The following is a 25,531-nucleotide window of genomic DNA, read 5'->3' as shown; positions in this document are numbered from 1 at the left end:
AGTCAATACTGTTCAGAGAACTGCTGACAGGAACACGGTATTACATTGGTATTTAAGGGAGCTTTTTAAGGAAAGAGGAAGACTCTATGGATATGTACATTTAGACAACAAAAAAATGCGATTTCTTTTATAATAAAGATCAGTTGACTAGTACTAAAAAAAAAGGATGAGTAAATATTATGCTTCCAGCTCCTTCATGTGAAGTTATCAGCTGAAGGACTAATATTCCTGCAAAGTAGTTAACTTTTCCTAGACACGCTGGCTGGCTAAAGAAGAAACTATCTGTCTCCACAGAAATCTTGCTCTTCCTCCCAGCAGATCATCATGGTTACAATACTACTACAGATTGCAGTTTTACATTCCTTCATGTTACAAAATACATTAAAACAGAGAGTGCTTCATAGAGCACTTCCCACATAGTCATCATTCCAGTGACTGCTGCTCTGCCCACAGGCAATCCCCCAGCAGCTCCCATCCTATTTGTGTGCACAGACCAAACCATGGCCATCTCAGCAATTTCTTTCATGGAGAAATAAAACTGGGGAAAGGATTTCAGCTGGCAGAAGTAAAGCAAGTGATTCATCCCTCTTGAGAAAAAATTTATCACTGTCTACTTCTGTTCTTCATTTAATGCCCTCTTCCCATCTGTTCTATTTGACTTAATAGGAAGCAAAGAGAAGAGCAAAAAGTGTTTAAGCTGACAATTTTCCAGGATCCACATAAACTGCTCAGCACTAGAGTAATGGACCTATGTTAAAACCATTTGTTTGTTTGTTTTAGCCAAATCACTCTGTGTTACAGTGCAGAGCAATACTCACTGATGAGTCACTGGTAAAACTTTCAAGAGTCATTTAGGACCCCAAGAAGTGCTGAGATGAAGAATAATGTCTTTACCCTATCAGGTCTAGAAATTAAGGTAGAAGTTTTATGAGAATGGAATTCCTCATGAGAATTCCTGCCTTGCCCAGTTCTTTATAAATTTGAAATATATATTAAACCCACACACATATCCTTTCTTTCACAGAATAAAATAGTGACTTCTACAAAACTAGCCTAGAAAATGCCAGTTTAAAAATATCCTATGTGTCTGTCTATGTCACACCTCTAAGGATGCAAAGCAGCAGTAAATAGCAATTATGAAATAGATAAATTAGGCACAGATAGAAATTCTCCTTCAGGAACTAGCAAAAGGATATTTTAAAAAAACCCCAAATAATCCAGAAACAACAAAAGGCTTGCAAAATCTGTGCTTCACTAGCATGGAAAAAGGAAAACAGTCCATTCCTCTTTCCTCTTTCTCATGCAATATGCAAAATTCATGTTTTGGAAGTTGTTTAGGGGGAACAATATCTAATTTACTCGAGTGTAAGATATAAGCAGTTAAAACACTCATGGAGGAGAAAGAGTCTCCACAGGAGTTATCACAAGAAGATTAAAAAGTTAGGCATTGTGTTTCTCCTGTCAAACAGATCCCACAGCATTCGTGTCCCATCCACCTGCTCATTCAGATTTTGTTTCAGGACACTGCCCACCATCCAAACTACAGACAAAGAGACTATTTCTGAGCAGGAGCTGCAGCTTGGTTGGACTTCTCTGTTAGTTTATCTTGGGGGGGTGAAGTCTGAATAAAGAGAAAACATTTACACATTAGCATCTACATTTTTTCTTCTCCAGAGATTACACTGTGACAAGTACATACATTTTTCAGTGGCTTATCAGTGTCAGAATTGTGTCATATTTTGAGAATTCAGTCACAACAAGCAAGTTCAATACTAATTTCAACAGCTTGCCAAATACAATACCAAAAAAGTACAAGTAGCAAGGACTCGCTTTTGCAGAGGGAGGTAAACACTCTGCTGAGAAGGGGAAAAGGAGCATTTACCTTTTAATATAAAAATCTGGCTATTGAGATCTAAAGCTAGGTTTCTGGATGCTTTCCCAGGCGAGCATTTTGAAAACGAAATCGCAGAGATCTGTTACATCCTAGAGAGACAGACTGTGTTCCTCACCTCATCAATGAAGTAGTGTCAGCCTGCAAATGCATGACCTAGTTCACTCAGCTTTCAACCAAAGTGCCTGCTTTTATGAAATATATATGAAACACATCTTTTTTTAAACTAAAAATATGTGTCATTTTAGCTCAGCTGAAAAAGCAGTGTTAAACATTCATTCCTGAACACAGTGTGAATCAAACACTGTGCACAGAATGCTTCCAGAACACCCTGAAAATTCATGTGTGTGGCTACAGCCAAGGCTCTCCTGCATCCCACAGCACCAGCTAACAGTGGAGGGCTTATTTAAAAGTATCTTTTCTGTTTGAGCAGCAATGGACTTACCAGGTTCTCTCTTTCCTTAGCTCAGCTAGCTTGTGCAAACGTTGAAGGGCTTTCTCCTGTTTTCTTTCATCTTTTCGCGACTTAGATGCTACATTTCGAGCAAACTCCCTCTGCTTCAGTTCCTTCAGCCTCTGCAAGAAACAGCCACATAATGTGCATAAAAACCCCTGGGATGAGAAACATTGTAATGACTCTTGCTTGCTGGGAAGTGCCCACAGCATCAATTATTCCAAACCTAACCATTCAACAAATTTCAGAATTTCAAGGGAATAACCAAAATACCTAGAGATAGGTTAGCCAGGCTACAGACAACCTGGCAAATTTTACTGTAGCTTTTGTGATGACGTAGATCAGCCTCAGTAGGATGAGGCAAAGTTCACCCAGAATTTTGTTCGTGATTCCTCCCCAAAACATTCCCCACAGTGTAACTGCTTTTTGAGATATCAATACAAAATGAGAGCAGCCCAGGTATTTTTCTGCAAAGCCTCTCAAAAGCCTATTGACCCTTCCCCCCTCCCAGATGATACCAAATCTGGAATTTTTCTGCCTGAGATTCTGGGCACAGCACTTGTCACTGCTGCTCTGGGGAAGGTCCCTGTCTTCAGGGGCCTTCAAGCTCTTCCCTTCAGCTTCCCACGGTCCCTCTGGCTCTTCCCTGCCATGCTATCAGCATGCCAACACCTGCAAAACTCCTGAGAGCTTCTGTCCTGCCATCCCAGGCATTATTAGAGCTGTTAAAGGGTCCTGACCCAGCAGGGATCTCCAAGGGATGTAATGGACAGAGAAATGTTGTGTTCTGAAATGGGGATATAGTCCCTTTGAAGGAGCCTGTGTTTCCTGCTCTCACTGGTGTCTTACACAGCAGTTGTGTTGGAACACTGGATGCTGAGAATTTTAAACTTTCTGTGCTGAAAGGCACAGACTCACAACAAAACACTGCATTTGACCTGGGGCTGTGGAGAAGACTTCTAAAATTGATTAATAGCACTGGGATTACGGGTGTGTAGTTGGCTAGAAGTGTGTAATATCACAGGGTGGAAAACTTAGAGTTTGGGGTTTTAGAATATAGAAATAAATATGAAGCAAGGTGGAGGTTTTAGGGCAGAGGCAGGTTGTTCTTTTTCACCTCCTTCCTTTTTCTTCATGGGTTTGGGTGATGTTTTGTAATTGGACAGAAAAGTCTGCATGGCAGGCTTCCAGAGATCAGTTATTGGGTTAAAAGGGAAAACAATCTAGGTGTCATTTCTTAATGGGATAGTTAATTTTTAAAAGACCTTGTAACAAGAGATAGCCGTGTTGTGCCTTGCTAATGAAAGGCTGCAGAACTCGTGGTTGTGAGGCTGTTTCACTGATAAGAAACAATAAACACCTGAGTCCAAATGTGAAACACCATCTCAAGTGCCTTCAAGCCCGACCTCGACACAGTTCTACAGATACAACCAGGATCTCATGGGATTTTATCTCCAGCCTGCTTCTTTGGGAAGGGAAGTGCTCAGCTCTGATTCTCCACACCAAAAGGGAATCTCGTTTTCTTTACATCACAGAAGGACAATATGCAGGGGTCTCCCTGTTCTTCATGCCAGCAAAATGTATTCCAGGAGGTCCCAAACCCCACTGGTCCTCATTGTGCCCTGGTTATGGCTCAAAGTTCGATGACATTGTCTTCCAAAACCATAATCTCACAATTCTGGGAAGAACCCAGTAATTTGCCACCCCATTTTAGTGTCCAGGGCTAATGACTGGCCATGAACAGTGGCCACAGGGATTTGTAGAAACAAAAACTCGAACTTCAAATTGTTTGAGGGGTATTAAGAGCTTTTGATACCACTGCTGGCACACATAACATATACACAGAATAGAGTTTGCAAAACACATCAGCAGTGTCCTCCTGCTCCTTCTCAATTCTTTTCATTTCACCCCTTTTGTGAATTTTCTTTCCCCTATTCACAGAAAGATATCTCACACATACCATCTGGCTCTTGGCGACACATGGCTTAGTTTTAGGTGGCTCTGCAAGTGGCAAGCAGTTGGACTCCATCATCCTGATGGGTCCAACCCAGCTTGAGATATTCTTAGAGTCAGTCACACACTGAATTAGTCTTTGCCATTTTGGGTGATGGTAACACTACTTGGGCAGCCCATTCAATGCCAAGAAATAAATATGGAGAAACATACAGAGAAAACAGACTTGCAGAAAAATGAGTGCCACTCTCTATTTTCAAGTTTGGCATTCTTTTTCAAATGCCTGAATATCCTTGATAGATAGAGAAAAATAATCTGAAATGTAATCACATCTTCCACCATTTATTTTTTATAAATTTCAAAATTTTCTACTGATAAGAAATTTGTTTTATTACACTAATACAGTGTAAGGTTATAAGTACACTCAAATCTAGATGCATGATATCTTTTTTCCCAGAAAAAAAAAAAAAAAAACAAACTTGAAGAGTGGAGCATCTTTGTTGAACGTATCTTACCCTTGTGCACTCTTGTTTTTCTAGATAGCATGATACTGACCCTGCCTCCCACCAGCCACTCATGAAACCTGAAGTACTTCATTTCATAGGCAACTTCTGAGTACTCAAAATCGCAAGAGAAGAGATGAAATTTGCTCCTTCATCTCCTCACCTCCAGCCCTTGGCACTTAAAGAGAGGATTTGATTGCATTTGTGGAGCTCAGTATTTTTTCAGGGTGTTTTTCCCCTGCAGTGCTAAGCAAAGAAGTAAGTGAGAAGGAAGGGAACAAAAGGAAGATAATAGGGTGCTGTCTCACACGGTTTAAAAAGGAGAAGCTGAGGTGTATACAAATCCATAATCACCTCGCAGCTGCAGTACTTTTCTGCAATTACTGGGATGATTACAATTAGTGATTTGAGCCTGACCAGATTCTGAACCCTTTAGTCTTGCTGCAAAGTTAGCAGCACTCCACGCCTGTTCTCAATTTTTAAGCAATTAAATTGTTCTCCTTGGATGGCTACAAGTAGGTGTGGCACAAGTTTTGTGCGCTCAGCCTTTGCCTGCTCTTCTCTTCTCAGGAATCCAGAGCTGCCCTTCTGTCAGAGCTCCTGGTAGGTACACCCTCCCTTTCCTGGACAGAAAACTGGTCTTAGCAGAAAGTGAACGACTTTGGGCTTTGTTTCTTTTCTTCTCACAACTGGAATCTCAGTCTTTCATGGAGTGCTTTAACAATCTGCAAAGAATATACTTGGCAGCCCCTGAGGTCTTTATTCTACAAATGCATGTCTAAGTGGAATTCCTCCTACTTCTAAACCACAAGACATGCACCTGGTCTTTAAAAAAAAAAATGCCATTTCCTTTAAATAAAAACTAAATTAGTAACTGCGTCCCCTCCATTTTTTCTTTTTTTTGATACTGTAGCTATTTTCTGCTCTGGTTTTTTTAGCCATGTGATGAACTATCATCACCTGCATTCCCTTACTGCACTCAGTCATGCTTGGGATTGCTGGCACTGCATTTATGCTGCCCTTAGTTGGGAAAAACTGTTGGTTTCACTTGAATTATGCAAATGAAAATGAGCTATTACCCAATCATACCATTAGTCCATGCATTGTAAGCATCAGAAAGACCCCCCCTAAAGATGTTCAAAGTAAATAGCAGCAACAGAAAAACAAGTGTGACTTGTTCCTATAAACCACCTTTTCCTTATCATTTTTCTGCCTTTGCCTGTGGCAGAGCTGTTCACTAATGCTAACTTCAATAGCTAGTTTAATGCCTGTTATGTTTGGGTTTTTCTATGGATCAGTAGGCAAATAATTAACAGGCAGGGACACTGTATTGAATTCCCTCCTGCATTTTCCTCTGCTTATAAAGCAGCTCAAAAACGTGTGTGACCCAGCCAGCAGAGTTCAACCAGCAGTTCACAATGAATAATTAAATGACATTTCTCCAAGAGACCTAAGTGCCTTCATCATTATCCTGATACACTGGATTGCCACGTTGGAGGTGCAGAGCACGGAGCCCTCGGTTTGCAAATGACTTTGCCCAGCCTGAAGGGATGGGAAGCCTGACCCTGATTCTCCTGCCTTGTAATGCGATCCTGCAACTGGGCTGCTTTGCCTGGGAGCTGGGTTATTTTAACAAATCTAACTGTAACACAGGGCCTGAAGCAGAAATATTCCAGCTATTTCTAAAAGACTCAGTCAGGTATCTTAATGCACACCCGGCACGTCGTGCTGAGCCGAGGCTCATCAGTCCAGATGAAAAGCAGGATTTTACAGAATTCTGTGTACCTATGCATGGATGAAACTCTCCAGGAGATGGCCACAAGAGCTCCAAACTCAGGTGTGGCTGCACTTCACTCACAGACATAGAGTCTTGGTGTTCCCAAACATGCTGAGGAAGACAAATGTAAGAAAAATCAAGGGAATCCTAAGAGGATTTCCAAAAGGAAATTCCTGGTCTCTTCACTTCACCCTTGTCTTCCCCATTTACATTTCATTTCAGCATGCTGCTTTTCAAAAAGTTTCCTAATTCTGGATTTCCTTATTATGAGTTTCCTATTTCTCCGCTGCATTTTATAAAAGAGAAGCCACAAGCCCAGATTCTGCTGCCAGAGCCAGGTGTCTGAAATCCCCCCCTGGATCAAATCCTCTCAAAACCAAAGACAACTTATGGCATTACATAATGTACTTCTTATATCATTATTACAAGCCTTTTGCCACCCTGGAAAGTGGCTGTTGGCTTTTTTCTTTTTTTTTTTTTATCCCAAGATTTAAACACTTGTAGCATTAGCCCTTTAAACTAATGGACATTCAAAAGACAGAGAAGGCATTAATTAATAAAAAGACCCAGGACAACAAAAGCATGTAAAGGCTGAACAGTGAAACCCAATGTACATGAATACTAGGGCATTAAGGTGTTAAAATGAAGGGGAGGAAAAAAAAAAACCAGACTTAAATAATTTTATAACTTTGAACATATAACTTAATGTTGTCAGAACTGACTCTGAAGAAAAGCAGTGAGATTTTTAACAAAGTTTATGAGACTGAAGAGGAAGTCATAACAAGCATCATACAGGATTAATACAGGCTCTCTCTGTGGTGCTAATATCTCACAGAAAAAACAGCCACAAAGGTATCATCTAAGGACTGCTTATTCAAACAGGCTCTCATAAACTATCCTTCAAAGCTTATCTAGGAACAGCTTTAACAGGGTCAGGAACCAATGGGAACAGTTTTTATAATAGCAGGAGTCAGAAAGATGTCTGTCAGGGGATTTTAGGGCAGTGCAGTTCAGATATTATTATGCTAATTCACTTTTGACCTTAGATTAACAATTAAATTACCTAGACTTTTACAATGCTGAAAATACGTAGCTATAAATTCACTTTCTGATCAATGGAAGTATAAAATTACAGAATTTAACAGCCGTGACATCAAATTTTGATGCTTTATTGTCTTCTCATTTTATCAGGAAAAATGATTGTATTCCCAGTAGTCACTAAATCATTAATTTATGTGGTTTTAGCTTTTGAAAATAACTCATCAAAATAAAAGGCCAAGCTCACTCCTCCTCCACCTGCCCAGCCAGCGACAGGCTGGGATCATGAAGACATGGGATATTCAGTGCTGCATGTACATCCCAAGTCCAGCAGGAGATCCCAAGTTCCCCAGATCCTGTCCTTCCTATAACTCCACTTGCACCCTAAAAGAAGCTGGAACTCCACTGCAGCTCCTTCCTGCCCTTCAAAAATTTCCTAATTACCTAAACTTGAACAACAGCAGTGTGGTGGAAGTGGGACAAAACTGGCATTTGGATTTATTTTTTTAAAAATCTCTTCCCTCGAAATCTAAACATATTTTTAATAAAGCTATTTTTTGCTTGTGTTCAATTTATTTAAAAAAATATGATATGTAATGAGTATTAACATGAGTGTTGCTTAGCTTCCAGTGATGATTCTAGAAGCTGTGCATATTCCCCTCTCTCTGGATGCTGCAGGACTGCTGGCAGGAACTCCCTGTTAGCTGGGATGGGATACTGCTGCTCTATGTGAATTCTGGTGTGGCAAACAGTGTGACAAGAGCTCATCAGGTAAACACTTGTCACACCAAAGCAGATTAGTATCTTTCACAAAGAGGATCGAGCTTAATCAATTATAAATAATAACTGACTAGAACACAGCTCATGTAACACCTGTAAATGCTCAAAAGGGGAACGAAATATGTTATTTAAAGCAGAAAACATGGCTTACTAAGATGTAAAATGCACATATTTTTCTTCTGTCTTCAGTGGTTTGTGAGAGCACATATATGTTTTACTGTTCTGCAGCTGGAGGCCCCTTCACACAGCACAACAGGGCAGCATCTCCTCCCATGTGCTCTGGTCTTCAATTCTACATACTTTTCATGACAATAGCTTTCACATTATTATTTAAAAAAAATAAATTCTCCTCTTGTAAAGATTAGAGGAAAAAAATTAAAGTTCCAAGAAAATGATAGTACAATACCCAAAGAATTATAATACCCTGTTAGTGCTGCAGGCCTTCCCTAGCAGAAGTTACATGAGGCACATTATTTCCACAGAAAGGAGAAATCAAAAAGAAATTAATAGACTTTTTTCTTTCTTTTTCATGCTGCCACCATGGAATTAACTGCTATGATAAGTTCCTGAAAGAGACAAGGAACAAGGGTTTTTTGGGTTTTTTTTAACAGCACTCCATGGGAAGTTGCTGACAGGATAAGGGAAAGCTTCCTGCCAGGGGGGTGGCACCAGGACATGTCACCACGAGGGGCTGGGACATCTCCAGCCCTGCAGAAATTCCAGAATTGAACATGAAAAGTCCCATTTACCTGATCTTGTCTCCACTCCTTCCAAACACCGTCTGTAGGATTTCTGTCTCGTGCAGGAGTCACCTCCTCTCATTATCAGAGTATGGATCATACTGGACACTCACTTTTGCTTTTAAGAGGCCTTTAAAAAATATCATGAATCTGTTTTGCTGGCTGAGCAATAACTTTCAGTTTGTTCCAAGTTAGGAACTGCTTCTGCCTGCCTCTGCCTGTGGCTGTTTGCATCTCACATTGAGCTGCAAAATTTAAAACTTTTCTTAAATACCAAGAACCCCACAACTTTGCAACAGAACCACATTGTAAATGATGAGATAATAAGCTCTCCAGATGACAACAAATAATATGCAGGCTGTGAATAATCCTTTTCCCCTCATATTTCTACCACAGATTGCAGCCATTCCCTCCTGATGGTCTTTTAATATTAGAAGAAATCTAAAACACACATGGTTATATGCAGGATTTAAAAATAGCAAGTCCTTGGAGCCCATAATATTCCTGAAAAGGTTGATTCAGTAGATGTGAAACTGCTCTTTCTCTAGCAGTGTCATCAGCATCATCCCAGACTGGGAAGGAAGTGGGGATGAATTCAGAGGAAAGGAAGGTTGGTACTCCTTTACCCATCCATCATGGGCCTGATGAGAAAATGAGATTCTTCATGACACAGAAGATTTTTCACTAATTTCAAATGAATTGATGTGATGCAAATTTTCTCAAACTACTCTAAGTTGCTCATGAGCACACTTGTACAATACACAGTAGCACACTTTGTTGTGCAGTCTGCAAAAGAGAACTGCTGAGGCAGCTCTTACATTTAGAGCCTACCAATATATATAAAATACATGCATTATGTTATACAACTGAAAATTCATATTAGTCTTTTCTAATTTTCTAATATAAAGACTGAAATTAATTTTTCATGAAACATAATTAGTTTTTGAGACTACATACTTGTGTTGAAGCATCCTGTAGAGTGTCTCAAGTTAGATTTTTCTACCTAACTTTATGGGGAAAAAATAAATTACTCTTGAGCTTAAAATGAAAAGCAAAACCTAATGAAAACATTACTGCCTCAGAATCAGGAGGAAAATCTTAACATTAAATATGTTATATATGTTCTTCCCAGCACAAGAAGCCTCACTTGATTTGACACCCTTCTGGTGCCTGTGCATTTCTGCTCCTCTCCAGCATCCCCTGCTGCAGGATGCAGATAGCACTGCAGCTGAACAAGGCTCCAGGACTCTGACAAATAACAGCTTATGAAGCATAAATTAACACTTCTGTTGCTTTTGTTTTAAGATAACTATGTTTCCTGAACCTGACTTAATGGCTGCAGTGTTGCCATTGTGCAAAAACATTGTTTTAAGCCTGCAGAACTGCTGAGCGTTGCACACTGAATATTTCACTGTGATAGCTACTAACCACGTGTGTAACAACAGCCTGGGCTTACTGCAAGCTGCAGGGTATTTTTTTGTTAGCTTCAGCAAAAATCAGCTGAATATTCCATAAATAATAAGGACACACAAAGGAAACAACACAGAAGTACAGAATTAGCATCTCACTGAGCAGATTTCCCAGAGGGGCTATGGAGTGTCCCTCACTGTAGATATTCCAGACCATGTGATCTGGGATGACCCTGCTTGGGCAGGGAGGTTGGACCAGATGACCCACTGTGTTCCTTTCCAACCTTACCCAATCTGGGATTCTGTGAAAAATCCTCCAACATAATTAAAAATTATTATATATAGCAAATTTGACTTTTTGAAAATTATCATGAAGCACTGGATAAATAGCAACTAAGTGGAGCATGTATTTGTGCCAGTAAACACATAACAATGTCCCCAAATAGACCTGAGTGAGGAGAAAGAAACCATCAACATTAACTTCACCTTCTTCCTGGCACAGAGGATACCAACATTATACTCCCCCACATGAAGAATTCACATTACTGACAACTTGCAATGACACCTCGCTTTTCTTCTTCAGGGGGACCATTAACACCAGAAAAGAATCAGACACTAGAAAGCTTATTATAGCTGTATCATTGTCAGGAACAAGCTCTTATAATTAGATGATCTGGACTCTAAGTGCCTGTATGATCATAATTGGCCTAATAATAATTCTTTCTGTTAGGCTGTTAGGACTTTTGTTCAAGCTAAACTAACAAATTCCTGGCTTTGCACGCTGGGTGTGTTTCTTTCACCCCCATGAGTGCAGAAGGTGTTTGGCTGGGTACCCCAGCCTTGAGGAACACATGACAGAGCTGATGATGGCTACAGCAGGACCAGCTTTCTGTTTCAATACAACCCAGAAGGAATTCATTGCAATATTTCTTTACCCCAGTCAGATATGAACCTATCAGGAGATAATTTGCCCTTGATTAAGAATCACCAGGAAATTAAGAAAAACAATAATTAGCTAATAACATAAAGCTCATTACCGAACGGAAACGTACCCAAATCTCAGTCCTGAAGGCAGAAAGCAATTCCTAAGGAAAACTGACATTAACCTGTTGTACCTTTTCTTTGCAGCAACAACAGCAAGGATAGAAATACATCCACTTGCATGATACAGGTTCCAATTTGCAAGGAAGACAGCACAGAGCACTACCTACAGCACTGAACTCTGAAATCTGAACTGCCATAAGCTCAAGGTTTGATGAAAAGAAGAAAAAATAGCCCATAAAAAGCCATCTATCTGACACATAAATAACAGGGGCAATTAACTAGGTGGACCTTCTGTATATCTCAGCAGAAGACAGATTTAAAATGTCTATACTCCATGTGAAGGTATTTTTGGATAAAGCATTGCCACAGAAAATGGAAAATAAGAGCAGAAGCTTTATCATCTCAAGGTCAACATAACTGTATGTTTACAAAAGTTTAAAAAGTGCCTCTCTCTCTTTCCCTACAGCAAACTCAAAGAAACAAAGTACTCAGCAACTAAGAACCATCGATGAGAGCTGTGAAACCCTTGCCTGCTCTTCCGACAAAGACAAGGAAAGAGAAAGAAAGAATCTTATTGTAAGAACTCCCAGCCCTGCTAACAAACCTCTCACCATCCTCAAGCACCACACAAGCACGGCTAGAGCACTCCACAATTAGTAAGTATTTACAGACCAGATTATCTGCTTTTGCACAAGATTTACACTATTGAATTGAAACAGTGTAAGTGCCTTTGCTGGTCTTTAATTTAGCAGGAGCACCCTGTGAGTGATCTCCCTATTTTCCTGGCTGATTCACCAAAGTAGTTGTATTTTTATTTTTGTCAACTGCACAATCTTTTTCTTTCTTGAAAGTCTTACAGGCATTTTTTAGCGAAGAACAGAGGAAAACGTTTTCACAAATTTGGGTTAAAATTTCTTTATGTACTTCTTTTCCTACGAATAGCTGTAGAATTCAGAGGCAAATCATGACATTTCCTTATAGCCTACCAAAACTTTGGCTGCTTTCTCCACAAGTTATCTCCCATGGAAATGTAGATGTTTTAGATACCTGTTCCAAATCTTCACAACATCCCTTAAAGTAGGCTGGGCTGAAATTTTTACTTCTGCATTAACATTTCCACATTCCTGCTTCAAGATTTTTTATCAAAATGCTGCAGTGTCTCTGGGCTGGGATAGGGAAAAAAAACAGGAAGACAGTTGTTGTTTTTTTCCACATACTCTCCCTTTTCTTGCAAAATTGCCACAGATGAAGCTTAGGAAAGGTTTACAAAAGGCAGTACTTTTTTCTCTCCACACATTTTGGATTTATTGTTGGAATTCTCTCTCTCTCAATGCCATCAAAGTGACTCATCCTTCATGAAAGTTTTGAATCCATTCATCAAAATGTCATCCCTCAAAACTGTTTCTTGCCTGCTTGTTCAGGATGCCACTACAAAGTCACAGAGAGACTCAAAAAGGCTCAGGGAAGTCATCAAATTCCAAAGCTGAGACAGCTCCTGAACAGAACTTATAGACTACCTCTAACACAAACATACACACATTAAAATGTCTTCCAGTTACAGTAAAAAGCACAATTCAGCAGAGCTGAAAGCTGAAAGACTGACCATCCTTACCAGGGTGACACAAAACCTCAGCACAGTACCGGGAGTGGTGAGAATGGTCTGTAATTAAAGGAAGGCATGAACAAACAGGCTTCAAACAAAGAAAAGCAGGAGACCCATTCACCATTCACTCAGATTTATTGTACTGCCCAAGTTGCCAAACAAAACAGCCTGTGCTTCAAACAAACTCTGCCTGAAAATCGAGCCAGTGGGAAGCAGCTGCCATGAAAAACCTTGCACAGGGCTGACACTGCATCTCATTTCTGATTTGAGACTGCTTAGAATAGGCTGAAACCCCCATGGGCCATTTCATGTTGTCCTGCCTTAACACAGGCAGAGATCAGCTAAGTCATAGATCACTCCCAGAATAAGGCAGGAGAACAGTTCAGTTTCATCACTCCAAATATTTCTTGTTTCAGGGTCATTTCCCATTTCACCATTCTGCAAAGGCGGCACCAGAGCCTGGTTTGTGCAGCAAAACCTGAACTTGGACTTGGTAGGAGCTTCCCAAATTTTAAGGAAGCAGGTCCCCAAGTGAGCTGCTGGCAGACAACTAAAGCTCATTCTTGATCCCACTGCCCAAATTTGTATTAAAGGAAATAACTTGCAGGAAAATTACTGAAGCTAGAACTAAAGTAATAGCTACTTAGTTTCAATAATTTGGTTAAAGTTCTGTAGTGTTTTCTTTTATCACAAAGTCTTATTAATGTATAACACTTTGCTGCATAAATTGAATGGAGTTATGCCTTGAACCTACACCTTACACCAAGGTTTTGGCACTTTCTTCCCCCCTCTAAAATTTAAGAAGGATAATCAGATACTGGATGAAAAATTCCTTTTTGAAGAAAAAACATCTTTTATGTCCACACAAAATATAAGGACTGCTTAAGTAATTTTTGCATAATTTGAAGTACCTCTTGCATTAAAATATCTGTAATTTTCAGTGTTAAATCTTCAAGCTTTCATTCAATCAGTGAAGATGGTGAAGTGCGAGAGCAAATTCCCTGAAAACCTAAATTTGGATCTTTGGCTCCCCACCAGAAATTCAGAGCCTTCCCTGAGAAACCACATACACTCAGCTGCACCTGACAAAGGCACGAGGTGAGTCTATTCATCACACTCTTGCACATTTAAGCAGCGAAAGTCCCCAGCAGCTCTTCCTCCTGAAACCAGAGCTGGTGCTTTCCAGCAGGCAATCATGAGTCTGATCCAATCACAGGTAGCAGCCTCACACCCTTACAAGCAGACACATTAGAAGAGCTGTGACTTGCTCCCTTCTTTTAAAATGTGTTGTGGAACAAATCTCATGTGCCTACAAGGGGGACGCATCACTCTGATGCTGCGAACTCTCGCTTCTGCCTGGGGCAGTATCACTAACAATAAATCATCCTGCTTGAAATTCCTGCTGACCTTCCAGACACCAGCTGGTGCCCTGAGCACAGCACATCTGCAATCTGTGTCCAGATTCCTGCTCAGTGCCACTGCCTCTCCCACTTCCACCCCGGTAGAATTCTCCAGCTAGCGACACATTACAGACAAGCCTAATGACTCTTGTCTTCCACCAGCAAATGGCCAATAGGATGTAACATTCAGAAAAGACTCAGTCATGACCCTTTTTATATCCATTCACATTTAAAATAGTCGATCCTTCCTCTCTAGTGCAGCTCCTGGGCTATTTCTGATCTGTCATAGTGGCCTCTGAACTGGGCTTGTGATGGGAAACTCTTACGTTTCTCAGTCTTAATCCTGAAAGTAATGGGAGAACCTGGGGTGACAGTCAGACTTTCTAAGAACTGGTGTTTCTGGTCCTGGAAATTTGGGAAGCCAGAGTTAGCAGCTTGGTTTTGCAGGCTCAGCCCAACGAGAATATGAAAAGTAAACTCTAATTACTACTGATTTTCATAGTTTTGCCTTTCACTCTTGAGGATCCTAAACATAGTTAAATTATTAATTATACCCTCTTAACACAGTCAAGGTACTGAAGAGCAATAGTTTATTGAACTCTCTTAGTTACTGTGTGATCCCCACATTATTGTAACTTCACCATTTTCCAGGGCACAGGGAGAAAAATTTCGATTCTAGAGCATGTTAGAGAAGTCATCAGAAGAACAAAACCCTCCATCAAAACACATCAGACTGCCCCAAATAATATTCTGCTGCTACACTTTTAAGCAAGTGGAAGGAAAAGCATTGCCTTTAACTTGTGTTCTCTTCAATGTGATCTGATTAGTGCTGTTCATCTGCTGACATGTAACCCAAATGCAGAAACCAGTGATTTCTGGTGGCTCAAGGACTCAAATACAGACAGTAGTATTTTTCCTTACCCAGAACCTGTAATTCCAATAACAGTCAATTCTACAGTGTTAAAGTGGAGGGTTTTATTCTTTTTCCAGGCACCAGGCCTGAGGAGTACACTGTACTATCAATGGAACTGCTCTGGGCTCAGACAGTGGCAGCTCTCTGACAGTGCACACCAATTACACCAAACAGAGAGGATGGGAAGAGAAAAAGCCACTGTCACCAGCTGAAGCTGCAGGGGGGATTAATCTAAGGTAATCTAAATACCTGCCTGGATTTTGGCCAGTGCACAGCTGGAGCTACAACCTCTCTCCTCGGCAAGCAGCCTGGGAACTGCAATTACTGTGCTGGGCAAGGTCTTGGGTTTATATCTCTAAGGCAGCAACTCCATCAGCACAATTATATTGCTCCAGTGCCAGCTCCAAGGAAAATGTGCCACCAGTCTCAGCACCACCATGTCCTGGAGCACATAAATGTTAATTAGCAGCCTTCTTTTAGAAATTATGAGATGCTCTAGTCCTGCACAGTGTGAGATTTGATGAGATTAGAGCACTGGGTGGTACAGCTAATAAATCAGTTTACTGTACAACCTCATTTCTTTAATGAAGAGCAAATACCTGAGCCTTAGTAAAGCAAGAGTCCCAGGTGTACACTTGCTAACCAAAGTGCTGGATTTAATTCTTTTTGCATTCCTCCAGAACAGGGAGCACTGACCTACTGCTCATCATTAGAGAACTCTCTCCTGTCAGGGGGTCAGTGCTAAGTGCAAACTTTGATGTCACAATTAAAAAACACAGAAGAGATGAGTGGCAAGGCCATTATGGGAGAATAACTAGTATAGTTTTCATAAGGGAATAACTTTTAAAAGCTGACAAGAGCTGTCAAGGTGTCAGGCCTGGAGAAGAGCCAGCACAATTAACATACCCTAGGCTTCAATCTAGTAGACGTGAGAAAGCAGGATTTATTTTGGACAATTACAAGTTAATAAATGGAAGCGTCAGTTCCTCTGTCGAGCACCCATTAAAGCCTACTAAAGGTCAAAACCTCTTACAGTTCCTGTCACGGTAGGCAACACACTACCATTATTTTATATTTCAAGCAATTTTACTGTCAATGACAGCAGTTACAAATGCGCAAGAAAATATTTTCCTTAGCAGTGTACCAGGCAGTTTACTCCACAGAAATCATCTGTGCTCCCAGAAGTGACTAATATTTCAAGATTTTTATTATGAGCTCGGTGGGGTTTATTTATTTATTTATGATTTTTCCGAACTGCGCACCACTGAATGAGAGCGTGAAGAGCTCAGCAGGGGATGCCATCCCACTTCCTTACATCCTCCAGCCACACAAAGTCCAGGGAGTCATAGGCACCGACCCTGGGCAGCTATTGCAGGCCTGCAGTCACTCCCCATGGGGAGGTGAGCTCTCCCCTCCAAAAAAAAGAAGGCAAGGCAGGGCACTGCTCCCTCCCCAGCCACCCTCATTCCCCTTGCTCCAGCTCCCCATCAAATACAGACCTGGCACAGCATGCACAGCCAGTCACTTGCTTGAGTGAGGCTCACCCCAAGAGTCAACTGAGCTCAAAAATTGCTTCTGCTTTTCTTTACTTCCACTTAAAAAAAACTACTTAAAAAATGTAAAAATCAGAACAAGAACTGGCTTTGCTTCACCTGCAGAATTGCTCACCCTCTGCAGCGGACCAAGAAAAGAGGGACACTGCTTGAACCTTGTTATTCTCGGTTGACTTCTTAAAAATAAATAACAAGCCAAGTGTCTCCAGGCCAGATGACAGCTGGAGGGCTTTGCAAAGGAGCCCATCCTCTGTGTGCATACCCCTATGGGAAGGCACAGCAGCTCCTGTGGAGCAGGGGATCCCCAGCACTCAATGAGCAACCAGTGAAGCTGTTCTCCAACAGGGACACACACACACAGATTTTTACACTTGTCTTACCCTGAGGCAGGAAGAAGCGTCCAGACCCAGCACTTTTTTAATACACAGTATTTTCTCTACTGCTTAAAGAAAATGATACAACACTATTTTTGCCTTGTTGATCTTGCTGTTAATGGAGGCAGAAATGAGTCATAAGCTACTCTGGCTTCCCTTTGTTCACAGCCAGGCAGGTGTGCAGAGACAAAGCAAGATACCCGAGCAGAGCTTGGAAAGAAAATCTGCCACCCGCAGAGTCATTGGAAAAGACTAGCTGTCATTTAAGACATTATCTACATTATTGGAGTAAAATAAACGCCCATATTATCATGATCTTAAGCCATTTTAAGGCTGCCCAGCTCCCAGCATTACAAATCCTATTGCTCATGTAGTAAAATGTAATGTAATGTCAAGCTTTTCATTGTAATGAAAGCTTTGCTTGGACATTCACGCCTCCTGACTCTGATTTTGTTTTTTTTTAATATTGTTTAGGAAAAAAAGTAACAAGGATCCTAAAACAGCCTCAGGTATATAACATATTCCTGGAAGGAATTTTGGCATGGGATGGATGGACATCTGCTTCTGGCCTGACCTAGTTTTAAGCATCTGAGCACAAAAAAATCTCCCTGTAAATATTCCCTGTAGAGGACTTCTTTTAGCTGTTAATTCCCCAGTGATTTCACCTGCCCCTCAGAGACTTTTTTTTTCTTTTCTCTTTGAGATCCCAGCTGAACTGAGTTATCTTGGGTCTGGCCACTTGCAGGTGCTGGTCAAAAAGGAGAAACTCAGACTAGAGCTCCCACTGTGCCACACAAGCACCAAGCGCTCAGTGACGAGGTGTCAGCCTTGCAGGCAAAGCAGATGTGAGACAGGCTGGGACTCAAACATGTTCTCATTCAGTGAGCACATAAAGCTCACACCTAGACTATAAAATTTACCTTAGATTATGTTTTTAATGTATTTCTCATTATACAATCCATAATTTTCAACCAACCCTACACATGAGGCCAATGCAAAGGAAAGTGTACTAATTGGGTATTCCTTAGAAATGCAAAACTGTGGGCAGAAAGGAGGGGGAAAAATGAAGTAAACTGCATCAGGAGCATGTGTTGTACTCTCATCTAAACAAAGGGAAAAAGAAGGATTCATTAAGCAAGAAATGAGTCTTGAAATGGCAGAGAAGAAAAGTCTCCTGCTGGGGCTGAGAAGTGGGACTGTAAAGAGAGATGAGAGAGAAGGAGAGGTGGCAGCAGGCTCTGTCTGACAGAACAGAAGAAAGAGAACCATTCCTGATAGCTTAAGGCTTACTTAGCAAAGACAGTGAAAACAACCAAGGGTGACTTTGATAAGCACCATTTTAATGCTTCATTCTCTTTTTTTACTTTTTTTCTAATTTGTCCCCTTTGTGAGTGTCAAGAAAGTCTGCAATAATGATCCCTAACCTCCAGTACTGCTGTAACCCTTCTCTGCCATCCCATCTCTGGCAGTCTCTTGCTTTGTTTCCAGCTCTCATTACAACCAATTTGTAAGAAGCAGATATGTTGTTCTGCAGTTATAAATCATGTAGCACAATGAGATCCTGTACCAGATGTGGCATACAGATGACAGTGCAAGCAAGCACTTAACAGCTATTAAAAAAAATTAAAAATAGTTTAAAATAAAAATTTAAAAATCAGTATTTAAAAAGTTTGAGGTTTTTCATTAAAAAATAGTTTACAATTTTGTTGAATTTCAGTGCTGGAAAAGGGAAGGTGAGGGCTTACTTGTGTCCTCCCTTGTTATCATTATGTGTATCAAGACTGCACACCAAGACAACAGCAGTGCGTGCTATCAGAGAAGCAAGGCATTTAAAAGTAGTTACATTCATCATGAATGAACTTGAATTAATGTGATTTATAATTTATATTACAGTATACCATGGGTCTCTTGCCAGTTCTAATTTAAGAAAAGATGCAACATACTGTTGGAACAGATAATTCAAGGAAAGAAGGATTTCTGCAAGAGGGAGGCTTACAGTGCTTGTATTTATATGGTCTTTTGCAGATTGAATGCCTTATTTTTTTTTTTTTTTTTTTTAAAATCATTCAACCAAAAGACACCCACACTTTCAATTGTGTGATGCTGAACCACTCCTCTGCCACACATGGAGACTGAGAAGTCCTTTACATAATCATTCAGATTTGTCACAAGGATGTTTGTCAAGAACAAGACTGGGTGAAAACAGAGAAACCAGGAGGTATGTCTGCAAGAAGTGTATGGTATCCATGAGATGAAGGAAAAGTCTCAGCCAATCCAAAACACAAACAGGACAAGGCAGGGCCACATTTCTAACTTTCCTTTTCATTGACTCTTGAAATGCTCTCAAACCATGGCTACTGCCTGTCTGCCAGCAGTGGACAAAACAGACACACTCCTGCCCACCTCACCTGCCCCTTCAAATGCTCACCTTATTTAGGCCTTTCTTATTTCATTCCTTTGCAGCATGAGGGTGGGGAAAGCTTAAATTTAGAAGTACTCAGACCCTTCCTGTAGAGTTGTAGTTGTAGCACCAATTAAAAATCCAAACTGAAAGAAGAGCCAACCAGCAGAGGCTCTGCAGCCATTGACTGCATGGGGAAAAAGAGAAGAAAAACCCAAATTTCATATTTTAGCTCCACTGAACAATCCTAGAGTGGCTTAGAAACTTGAAGACATTACTGTTTCTAGTAATTAAGCATTTATTAGGCTTTTCTGTGCCTAATAAAACCCCAGTGCTCCTGCCCGCCCAAGGCTCACTATCACACTACAACATGAAATAACTCACTCAGGATGCAAAAGAAGGAAAAGAGGAAGTTTTATTTCTGACCTTGTAATATATAGAATTCCAAAAGTGACAGTGGATTGGAGGATGAAATTGTCACCTCTCCAACCACACTGGTCAAACCAACAGTCCATCAATTCTCTCCTCCCACAAAGAAGAATGCAAAACGTTCTTTACATGACAGTGCGTGAGAAACTCCAGCAGAAATATGTAAACATCAGAAGGCATAGAAAACTTTTGAAAGAACTTTAAAACTTTTAAAAGAACAGGGCGACACTCACAGCCTTCCCTGCAGTGGACCATGAGGAGCTCAGCCCTGGCCCAGAGAGGTCTCACTGTCCCAGCTGCAGGACGAGCAGGGCCATGGCTTGTGGGAAGAACTCTCTCACTTCCATGCAGTTTGCTTGCCTTGTCACATCTCCTCACAAAAGGCAGCACTGATTGCAACGCTAAGTTTCATCAACAGGTCAGAGCTACCACTAAAAAAAGAACAAGCTGTTTTTGAACTGAATGGAGGGTTGATTTTGCAAGGATCAGCAAAGACTGCAATAGTTACCCTAAGAATGACTTCAGTGGTCTGTGCTGAAAAGGTTGCTCAGTTCTTCCCAAAGAAGAATGAGCTCTCACATGGAAACCAGCATGCACAAACTACAAACTGCAGGGCATGAAGTAGAATACTGGCAGAGCTCCCAGAGGGCAAAAAAAAAAAAAAATACCCTGAACCTCTTTTTGGGTGGCAAATAGGAAACTACAAGGAGGCTTTTGCAGGATCAGGCATACAGTACTAACCACTGACATACACCACTTGTTTTAGCAAATTAGATCATCTTGTAAGAAATTGTTCACCTTGAGGGGTCAGAATTTAATATACCACTAGGAATGTATTAGTTTTTCCTTTGCTTTCTTTTTGATCATTTAACAGCTCAAAACCATGGAGTCCCAAAATGCTTTCCACATTATTCATTACTTACAGTTAATCTACAACCTGCTTGATTCCTTTCAGGACAGCAGTGGAACTGTATGTAGAATTTCTGAAAACTGCAGAAAAGGTATTCTGCTGATTGCTTTGAATTTTGCAGCCATAATGAAGTTTAAATTAACTGTGGAAGACTGACTCTGTTAAAGCATAAAGGGAAATAAAAAGCAGTATTTTTCTTGTAGGTAATTGCTTAGCTGATCTATTGCCTGATAAAACTAAGTGAGTGATAGGTAAACCATCATCTGATCCCCATGCTTGTATAAGTTTTTAATCATTTCTCCCCATCAAAACAATGTATGTCAGAAGATGCGTTACAATACACATGTCTCAGAATCATGAAGTAAAAACCTGTATTTTTTCCTATTTTCAGGTCCTAATTATTGTGTCCATTCTTATCTTACTGATGAACAGGAAAAAAAAGTATTTTCTTTTGCAGTAGTGCTGGCCAAACAGCAGAAACCTCATAGATCCTGATATAGTAAAGCAACGTTTAAAAAATTAGCCCCAAGTTCTGCTAACTTGCATGAAGAAATTTTCATGAACTGATTTAAAAAGACCAAGTTGGACTGAAATATATGATTAGATTTTTAAATAAAAGGATGAACCCCAGAGCAGTATAAACATGTGCCAGGGAAAGGAACATGCAGGATGTATGGAGCAAACAACATTTCTTCTTGTCCCTTACTCCTCCCTCCCTCTGCTTTGCATTAGTGCTGTAATTTTTTTTCCCCTCACTGAAGTGACAATCTAGATTTGGAAAATAAATGAGCAATGTGCAGTTGAAAAGAAACTGTAATTTTTTTTGCATGGAAATTTAATGCTAGTGATTTACTGGGTTATCAGGCTGATCTGGATATTGAAAGGGACAGAAATTAGAAGGCTGCAATAATTCAAAACCAGAAAAAAATAAAGAACTGAGGATAAATACTTAGTTTCTTATCTGAGGAAGGGTTGCCACTGACTAAGGCTCCTCCTGCAGTAAAAAACAGGCTCCTCATGGAATCAGTAGTGTCAGTGCATGGGGTTAATATTCTGTTTGCAGGCTATTAGTGGGACAGATGGGGTATCTACTCCTCTACTGTAATTGTGTTTGCTCTAAAAACACTTCTTCAGAAAAAAAAAATAAGTCAATTAGTTAATCAAACATTATTACAGAATCAAATTTCCCAAACATGAAAACAGAAAAAGCTACACAGTATCTTTTCTGTTGTAATTACTGTGGCAGGGACATCGTGATATGTCTTTTTTTTTTTTTTTTGGTAATGAGAAAACAGAACACTCATTGGCAACAAAATTGGATTTTGCTGGATTAATACTTTACTCAAAAATATCCTCATCTAACCTGTTAGTACAAGTTTGGAGCTAAAGAATGCCTAACTACTCTGCTACACTGATACCCATCAAGAAGCCAAGTGCCGGGATTAAATTTTATAGGTAAAAAAACAAAAAAACAAAAAAAAAAAAAAAAAAAAAACTGGAAGGAAAACAAGTAATTTTTTTCTTTCATCCAGGAAAGAGCGTGTGAAGTTTCTCCCTAAATATACTGAAATATTCATAAAGAACAGAACTTTTCTATTTAACTTTAAAATACATTCTGTAAAGTGGAATAAAGACTCCCACTGTGCGCTCTGGACACATCCCATAATCCCAGAGGAGTGGGATCCTCAGTCTGGCTCCCTCCTTCGTGGCCCAGTGGGCTCCTGTCATGGTGGCATTTCTGCCTTTGTCTTCAGAGTTACAGCAGAAGGCTTTTTGTTTGTTTTTATTATTTAGAGTTGGAAAAGGAAGCATGAAGTCTACCACAAAGCTCAGCTCCAGTGCTCCCAGCAGTGCTGAGCTATAATTAATAGACCTGGTGACAAACCTTATTAGCATTAATGCCAGCACAAGTGCTTAAAAGGAAGTTTTTCACTAAAAAATAATCTCAAAAAACCCAAAGAACTACCAATACAACCACTAAAGATGGTTAAATAATGCAATCTTAATGGAAAAAAAAAAATCCCAAACCAACCTGAAATACAGTGATAGAGCAGAGTATATTAGGGAGAGGAGGGGCTCATTTCATGGTTGTATATGCATTACAAAAACATCTCTGTATATGAATGCACAGCTGAACATTTGTTTGTGTTCCCTTAATATTTAAAAAGGCTACAAAGATGAGTATATTCTCCTGAGGGGAAAAAAAGAAATATAGGAAGACATGCCAAGTTACATTCTGGGAAAGCAATAACAGTAAGAAAGGACTACACAGGATCGATTCAAATACAAATGTTTGAATTTCTTCTATGCTTGGGTAGTTATGACTGCCTGCCCACAAGGACACACCAAGATGTAGCTCTCTAGCATGAGAAACATGATAAAGTAAGAGAAGGAATAGAAAATTCCTCCATTCCAGAAAATTCAGCTGCAAATAAACTGACTCTGTTATATTAAAAATAATAAGTCAGCCTCGAAGAAAAGAAAAATAGAAAGAAGAGAAATACCAAAATGCATTGCAGATAATTATTTTTACTTGCAAGGCATGAAGAAAAATGACACTGCAAGTGCCTCCCTGCCAGAGTCATGCTCTCCCCAGGAGGGTGGAGCACTTCCACTGCACCTGCATCCTGCTGCCCTTCCTCACTGTCCCTGCAGAAATGCAGCCACCCCTCTGTCATGCCAGGCATTTCCCTGATCCAAGAGCAGCAGAGTTATTTCATGAAATCTCTTATTAGTGAGCAGGCCTGAAATCTGACACATAATGCATCATTTTTGCTTTTTGTTTATGAAGCAAATCTTCAGAAAATTCTTGAAACTCTTCAGTTTTTATCCTGTACGACACCAAAGCTCTGGACATACTGCTCTAGAAGACAACAGGGTTTTTTGAGAATCATTATTTCTACATTTCAAAAATTGCATACAACACTTTGCCTCCAAAACTCCAGGGGAAACCAACCTGCAAAAAGCAGGCCTGAAAAAACACAGCATGAAATACTGCTGGCTCTCAGTGAAAAGTTCATTTCCATCACTGTATCACTTTCCCAGTACTTGGCCATTTCCCTGCAAGCAGACACAAACTCTTGGGCTCTGCCAGAAGCTGCAGATGCACTGCAGTGCACCCTCTGCAGGTGCCAGCCAAGTAGAAGAGATGGGGATTTTCTTTTTCAGAGGGAATAACTCTGGGATGAGAGCTTTTAAAAAGAGCTGTAATGATGACTACAAGGATTCGTTGCTTTGTTTTCAAATTGCAGGCTCAAACAACTGCTAACATCCAATTATCTTTGCTGGGAATAGTGACATCCCAAATGTGCTATATTGCTTTTAATTTATACCTTACGTGCCTCATAGAAGGTACAGATTTAGTAAAAGGATGGGGGTTATATTATTGTTATGTCTAATCACACCTTTCCACTTCCAAACTTCTTGTTCTCCACCCATATTCCACAAAATATTTATTCAAACACATGAAAATTATTCAAGTTTGGACTTTTGACTATCTAGAGACTGAAATTCTCTACTGTGAATAGAAATTATCTCCAGCTTATTTGGCACTGATGTCAAAAAAATGTGCAAAGAAAAAGATGTAAGGAGAGGAGAAAAATGTGGACAGGAGAAATCTGTGTCTGGAATAGGGAAAGGGGACAACTACTAATTTAGTCTTCCTGCATAATTTGTGCATTATTCCCTGCATACAATTTTAAATACATTTGTAGAGCACAGAGATCATTTTCACCCAGAGAGAAACAGTTTGAGACATGACCTAAGGTTCTGTGGGGAAAAATTCCTGCTTATAATTTACTTAATTGATTGTATTTTCATCTGTAGATGCAAACACATTAGGGCTATTTATTTTTCATCCCAGCTTTTGCTGTTATTGTTATTGTTTGGTATTTGCAAGAGTCCTCCTGGGAGGGCAAAGAACACCAAGCTCGAGCGTGCTGCCGTGGTATTGGGTGATTCATCAGAAGTTCTGGGATGGAGACTTTCAAACCCTCTTTGTCCCTGTAGTGACAAAAGTCTCTGGAGGCATGGCTGGCACAGGGGACCGAGCTGTGTGGTCCAGATTTCTTCCCCAGGACAGCACAAGTGACCAAGGCCAAGCAGCGACGACAGGAAGGTCACTCAGAGCCTCAGAGTTTAATACTCAGCTGCATTTATCAAACCCTCAGTGTCTCAAGGAGCACAGGCAGGGGTTTTCAGCACTTCAGAGCTCCTTCCAGAGATGGAGGAGATGCTGCAGAGAGCCATACATATGTTTTGAAGCCCTGGCATGGGTCTCAAATCCCACACTCTGTGGGTTTAGACCATCAAATAGCTATTCCCTCATTACTATATTGAATAATAGCAGTTCTGCCTCAG

General features: G+C 40.3%; 1 protein-coding gene across 1 annotated transcript in view; it reads right to left on the bottom strand.

Annotated features, from left to right (window-relative positions):
• Positions 1-25,531, bottom strand: part of ZNF804A (zinc finger protein 804A) — an 86,680-nt gene that overhangs the window by 5,853 nt on the left and 55,296 nt on the right. The window contains exon 3 of the mRNA XM_053947584.1: positions 2,337-2,467. Coding sequence (XP_053803559.1) covers positions 2,337-2,467 — 131 coding nt within the window. The remainder of the gene's footprint in view (positions 1-2,336; positions 2,468-25,531) is intronic.

This window comes from Vidua chalybeata, chromosome 7 (assembly GCF_026979565.1).
Source record: "Vidua chalybeata isolate OUT-0048 chromosome 7, bVidCha1 merged haplotype, whole genome shotgun sequence".
NCBI classification, from domain to species: Eukaryota; Metazoa; Chordata; class Aves; order Passeriformes; family Viduidae; genus Vidua; species Vidua chalybeata.
This window is presented reverse-complemented; position numbering and strand designations above follow the sequence as displayed.